Raw genomic sequence first — 6799 nt, 5'->3', positions numbered from 1 at the left:
ATTTCTCCATTCTAGCCATTGTCTTCACAATTGCTAGCATGAATTCCATCTCTGACATCTTGGTTATATCTGCATCCATTTGTAAATCTGCAGCATAAGTCATAATCTCTGACTTTTTCTACTTTTCCTATTTTGGGGGTTCCTCCTCCTAGTCATTCTGTTGATGGGTGTTTGAGGGAATGTATAGAGTCCAAATTATTGACCAGAACCCAAGCAAGATGCACCTGTTTTCTTGGGACCTTAGGGTTGCTGGCCTCTTGTTTTCCCAGCCTGTCTTCTGGGGGAGGGGCCTGCCGTGCTGTTACTCAGGCAACCGTGTTCGGGCAGAGTTGCCCTGCCCCCCTGTGGTGGGGGATGGGCTCGGCGGGAATCAGTTTTTGGGGCTTTTAGTCTCTGGTGGCTTTCCCTGGGGGCTTTCCGCATCTCTTCCGCGAGTCAGAGCAGAAGTGACCGTTTCCAACCCTCTGCCTCAGAGCAGAGAGACCTCAGTCTGTTCTTCAGTGGGCTCTCCAGGCCACACCATCTCCGTTTCTGTCCGTGCTGCTATAAACTGCAGCGTCCTGGGTTTTGCAGCCCTCCGCAGCGCTCCCAGTCCTGCCTCCAGGTCGGGGCACGTCTTTGCCCTTTGTGCTTCTAAAACCGCCAGGGGCTCCCCAGCCGCTCCGGGTTTCTGCCCCGGGGGCTGCCCCAGAGTCCTTTCCCCGCCACTCCCGGTCTGCGAGTCTGTGCCCCGTCCGCAGCGCGCGAGGCTGTCACTCACCGGCGGGCGGTGCAGGATCCCCATGGCCAGGCACCCTCCTGCTGCTGTTTATCTTCTGATATCTACCCACGGAATCATGGCTCCCCGCTCTGTACCTCAAAACCAACCGCCTGCGATATTCTGCTTGTAGAGATCCAGATCTTCTTACATCTCAGGCTGATTTCGTGGGTGCTCAGAGTGGTCTGGTAGATATCCAGCTCAATTCCGGGGACCAGTTGAAATAGGGTCCCCTACTCCTCCGCCATCTTTCCTTCTGCCCTTAAGCATCTCTTCTGTTTAGTTAATGCCAGTGTGTGGGTAGACAGTAGAGACCCCCAGTTGACTTTCTTCTCTCTTCCACAATGCTGTTTGTAGTCTTAGCTTTCTTACAATATTGCCCCCATGTCTCTTCATATCCATGCCTGAACTTTCTGTTTTACTGCTTACTCTTTTTCTGTCACCCAGTAAATGTAGTGTGAGTAGAAGCTCAGGGCCTGGGGCAGGGGAGCAAGGTGGGAAACCCTCTGTTCTTCTGTCTTCATTATCACCTCTTTGTTAATTCATTTACTCACATTACTTTTTTTTCCAGACTTGAGCCTCTAGGACCATGCCATCCTTTCATTCAAATGTTTCATCCATTCCAAGAATATTTGAGAAGTGTCCTTCCATTCACCAGCCTATATATTGTATAGCTTAGGTGTTCAACCTGTGCTCAAGCTCATAGGTTCAATCCCTATCCTACTACGGGTGCCTTTCTCTGCCCCATTGCCACAAGTTATAGCTATAAATCTGACTTACGTGTTGATGGAGCAGGCTGAGGGTTAGTTGTAATAAGATTATGGCTACATCTCCACTACTTAGAAACTAACTACAGAAATAGAGGCAAATTGGCTGTTTGCTACATTTACAGTGCAGAATGGAGATTTCCCTTCTTTCTGGGAAACTTGGCTGAGGCTATATTAAAGGTAGGAGAAGGTACCATGGCTAAAAGTCAGAGGCCAGCCAAAGGGACTTCCTTGCTACATGGACTTCTACTCAATCCCAACAGTTCAGGTAGAGCATACTTGGTCTTACACCATTTTCTGATCTGTTTTTCAAAGAAGCATTGTGTGTAGTGGGGAAGAAGTGGGAGCCAAAATGTTAAATTAAGAAGTTGGAGGAGATGAAAGAGTTTTCAGTCTGAGTTGAAAGCTTGCAGATGTCATGAGTTGTGGGGAATGGCAATCAATGCCAGAGATCCCAGGACCACTCTCAGGGCCCTTGTGCCTGATTAATACTATGTAAGACATGCACAGATGAACATTCTTTTCTTTTTAAAATAGTCACAGGCTTGGTGGTTGAAAGGAAATAGGAACAGGTGGAAAAAAATTCTAGGACTGATGGTGGAAGCTGACAGAACTTTGAGCCAGGCCACTTAGGAGCTGTAATTGTTTAGGATGAGTGTTAGTTCCAAAAATAAATGAGTAACAAGAATTGAGTGCCTGGGAGGTAGGAGGAGCCAAAGAGACAGCTTATTAGGACTGAGGCTTTTCAAATTAGCAGTCTGAGGACTGACTTTGGATGCTATATGAATGCAGAATCAGGTCAAGTTTTGGTAGTGGAGTCAAATGGCAGACCCAGAGTGAGGGAGATCAGTAATCCATCCACTGGAACCTTCTCTTTCCCTTACGTCAATCACCACAACTCTGGGACCCTTACCTTGTTGAACTTGGAATATGATGAGCTTCAAGGATTTCTGGAGATTCTGGGCCTTTGTGGCCAGCTCCAACTTGCACTTGGCTATGTGGTCTATTCGAGGGATGAAGCGTTTTCCATCTGCCTTGCCATCGTCTGCACATACTGTAGCACTTTTCTCAACTGCTGCCTCCTCAGCCAGGATATCAATCAGGACACTGAGCTTGTCATACATTATGTCACTCTGTGTAAGGATGAAGGGGACAGGGCATTGTTATGAGGGACCAGTACTTGAAAGGACAGAATGAGGAGCTGGGTGGTATGGGAGAGGTAAGGAGGGGTGGTAGTTGGCCAGGAACCCTGAGCCAAGAAAGCTGCATCTGAGGAAATAAAAGTTTGGGGAAAGAAGTACTTGGTAGATGTGATGAGATAACCAAAGTGTGTTAGGGTATCAAACAGATATTTGTTTCTGAGCAGCTGTAGGCATCAATGTATGTTGCCAAATTTTTCTTGTGTCAGACTGGCCTGTAAAGTGATATGTAACATGGCAAACTTGAGGAAAGATAAATATTTCTGGGTTGGCGCTTTCATGGGCATGCTCCCACAGATGTGAATGGGCTGTTGCATGGGTGCCCAGTGTCTGCCTTTGTATATGTGTATATTTGGGGAATGCACTGAGTGATTATGGCTTGATTTCCAGCTCCATCACTGAATAGTTTGTGACCTGAGGCAAGGCACTTTACCTCTATGTGCTTTTATATTCTAGGGCAGTTGTGAAGATTAAATAAATTAATGCATTAAAAATCCTTAAACATTTCCTGGCACAGGGTAAGTGCTAAATAAGTGTTAGTTATTGTTGTTGCTGTTGTTGTTATAGAAGTTAATGTGGGTATATTTCTAGCATGTATTTGTACATATTTTCATTCATGTTCTGGTATACAACCATGTGCATACATGCTTGGTGTACACTTGTGTCTAGGTGTGGGCAGATGCTTGGTATATGCTTAGGTACATGGTACATGTGTTAGCATGCATAATGCCACTCTTCATTTGGTGAAAGATGGAAATATGATGAGGTTGGGCTTTTCCCATAATGGAGGCTTATCAGCCTTCCCTTTCTTTTACAATTCCCAGTGAAAGGTACATTTGCTTTTATTAAAAAGGGGGCTCTGGACTTCCAGGAAGATGGCAGAGCAGGAGGATCCTAAGCTTACTTCATCCCATGGATACACCTAGATAACAGCCATGCTGCTGTAAATAACCCTGAAGATGATCCAAAGACTGGCAAAACATACTCTTCACAGCTAATCATAGAGAAGAGGCCACACTGACAGTGGTAGGAAGAGCAGGAACATAACTGGGAACGAAATTGACCTGCAAGACTGTATGCAGGAGGGAGGGACACCGCAGGCACAGAGAAGGGAGAGGAGAAGACACCACACCAGCCACCTCAGACATGGGGGACCCACACTGGGAAGACAAATCCCCATAACATTTAGCTTTGAAAGCCAGAGGGACTTAACTTTGCAATTTCCTACAATCAGTGAGTCTCAACGCCGGGAACTTGAAAAGTCAGTGGCTCAGCTCTGGAAGGGCTAGAAGGCAGTAGGAAACTGAGTTTCTGTCCTTAAAGACACAACAAGACAAACAACCCCACTGAGATACAGCATAGAAGCAGCAGTTTGAAAAACACTTGGTACATATGGGAAGGAGATTAATTTACTAATCTCAGAATGTGTGCTGGAAGGGCAGAGATCCTTAGGAGACTTCTCCAAGAACAAAAGAGCTGGCAGGTGCCATTTCCTACACACCCCCCCGACCCCGCCTAGATACACAGACACCTGTGGGAACCAATAGGAATACTTTCCACCTAGCTTGCAAACAGCACACCCCACCCCCATGCACTTCTGTGGACCCACCCCCTTCAACCCATCCTCAGCAGTTCTCCAAAGCAGCTACAGGTCCCCTCCCCCAGAGATTAGCACAGACCTTGCTAACACCAGGAACCCCGCCCCCTGCATTTTCCTGAAGACCCACCCCATCCAACATGCTCTTGTCAGAAGACCCACCCCATCTAACATGCCCACCCCATCCAACAGTCACTCCAAAGTGACTCCTGCCCTGAGAGAGGGGAAGATAACCACATACATGAGTTCAACTACAGCCCCAGCAGTGGGCTGGGGGCAGACATCTGGTCTGACTGCAGGCCCCATGCACCAATGAAAGCTTCTCAGGGGGCAACACAGGGAGAGTGCCCTGCCTACTAACAAAAGCCTTCCACGGGGCAACACAGGAAGAGCATCCTGCAGTTTGGTGTCTGCAGCTCTGACAAATGCCTGGTCTGACCCACCTCAAGCCTAGTGTGGCCCCAAACTGGCCCATTAACAACACAGGGATGAAACACTGCCCACAACAGGCAAAGAGAGCCATTGCAGATGACTGGACTGAAGGCAAATGCAGCTCAGCCACAATAGCAGAGAACATGCAACATATATAGGAGAAACCCTTGGAGTACCACGTTCTGGGGAACAGGGGACATTGCACTACAGGGCACTATGGGACCTCTTCTTCATAAGGCCACTCCTTTCAAGAGCAGGCAGCATAGCTGACTTTCCTAACACATAGAAACAGATACAGAGAGTTGGAAAAAATGATGAGACAGGGGAATGTGTCCCAAATGAAAGAACAGGACAAAATCACAGCAAGAGAGCTAAATAAAACAGAGCTAATAATACACCTGATAGGAAATTTAAAGTAATGGTCATAAAGATAATCACTGGACTTGAGAAAAGAGTGGGGGACCTCAGTGAGACCCTCAACAAAGAGATAAAAAACATAAAAAAGAACTAATTGGAGATGAAAAATTCAATAACTGAAATTAAAAATACACTAGAGGGAATAAATAGTAGACTAGAAGAGGCAGAACAGATCAGCGACCTGGAAGACAGAGTAATGGAAAACAGACAAGCTGAACAGGGGAAATAAAAAAGAGTAATAAAAAATGAGAACAGATTAAGTGAACACAGTGACACCATCAAGCATAACACTGTTCACATTATATGGATCCCAGAAGAAGGGACAGAAAAGAGGGCAGAAAATTTATGTAAAGAAATAATAGCTGAAAACATACCTTAAACTGGGGGAGGAAATAGAAATCCAGATCCAGGAGGCACAGAGAGCCCCCAACAAACTTAACCCAAGGAGGTCCACACCAAGACACATAGTAATTAAAATGTCAAAAAGTAGTGATAAAGGGAATTTTAAAAGCAGCAAGAGAAAACAGTTCCATACAAGAAAAAAATCCATAAGGCTATCAGCTGATTTGTCAGCAGGAACTGTACAGACCAGAAGGGATTGCCATAATATATTCAAAGTGGTGAAAGAAAAAAACCTGCAGCCAAGAATACTCTATCTAGCAAGGCTATTGTTCAGAATAGAAGGAAAGATAGTTTCCCAGACAAAGAAAAGTTAAAAGAATTCATCACCACTGAACCAGCCTTACAAGAAATGTTAAAGAAGACTCTTTGAGTGGAAAGGAAAAACCATAAGCAGGAGTAGGAAAAGTAGGAAGCACAAAAGCAGTAAAATTAAGTATATCTATAAAACTCAGTTAAAGGTTTCACAAAATGAAACAATGTAAAGTATGACACCATATACCTAAAATGTGGAGTGGGAGAGGGGTAAAAATTTAGTGCTTTTGGAATGGGTTCAAACTTAAGTGACCATTAACTTAATATAGACTGTTATATGCAGAAGATGTTACATACAAAGCTAATGGTAACCACAAATCAAAAACTGATAGTGGATATGCAAAAAATAAAGAAAAAGGGATCCAAATATATCACTAAAGAAAGCCAGCAAACCATGAGAGAAGAGAGCAAGAGAAGAAAGGAACAGAGAAGAAGTACAAAAACAACCATAAAATGAGTAACAAAATGGTAATATGTACATACCTTTCAATAATTACTTTGAATGTAAATGGACTCAAAGGACATAGGGTGACAGAGTGGATAAAAAAGCAAGACCCATCTATATGCTGCATACAAGAGACTCATTTCAGACCTACAGACACATGCAGATTGAAAGTTAAGGGATGGAAAACCATTTATCATGCCAGTATAGAAGTGAAAAGAAAGCCAGGGTAGCAATTCTTATATTGGACAAAACAGAGTTTAAAACAAAGACTCTAACAAGAGCCAAAGAAAGACAGTATATAATCATAAAAGGAACAATCCAACAGGAAGATATAACAATTGTAAATATTCATGCAACCAACACGGGAGCACCCAAATATATAAAGCAACTATTAAAAAACATAAAGGAAGATTTATTTATAAGATGGCAGAGGAGTAGGACACCTTAATTTCATTTGGGCCCAGGAATTCA

General features: G+C 44.3%; 1 protein-coding gene across 1 annotated transcript in view; it reads right to left on the bottom strand.

The window, feature by feature from the left end:
- Positions 1 to 6799, bottom strand: part of DGKK (diacylglycerol kinase kappa) — a 138705-nt gene that overhangs the window by 21545 nt on the left and 110361 nt on the right. Inside the window, exon 15 of the mRNA XM_081808868.1 lies at positions 2438 to 2657. Within this exon, the coding sequence (XP_081664994.1) occupies positions 2438 to 2657 (220 nt within the window). The remainder of the gene's footprint in view (positions 1 to 2437; positions 2658 to 6799) is intronic.

Source organism: Leptonychotes weddellii, chromosome X, assembly GCF_054177405.1.
Source record: "Leptonychotes weddellii isolate Sample4059 chromosome X, ASM5417740v2, whole genome shotgun sequence".
Lineage (NCBI taxonomy): Eukaryota > Metazoa > Chordata > Mammalia > Carnivora > Phocidae > Leptonychotes > Leptonychotes weddellii.
The sequence above is the reverse complement of the archived record's forward strand: the minus strand, read 5'-3'. Positions and strand labels throughout refer to the sequence as shown.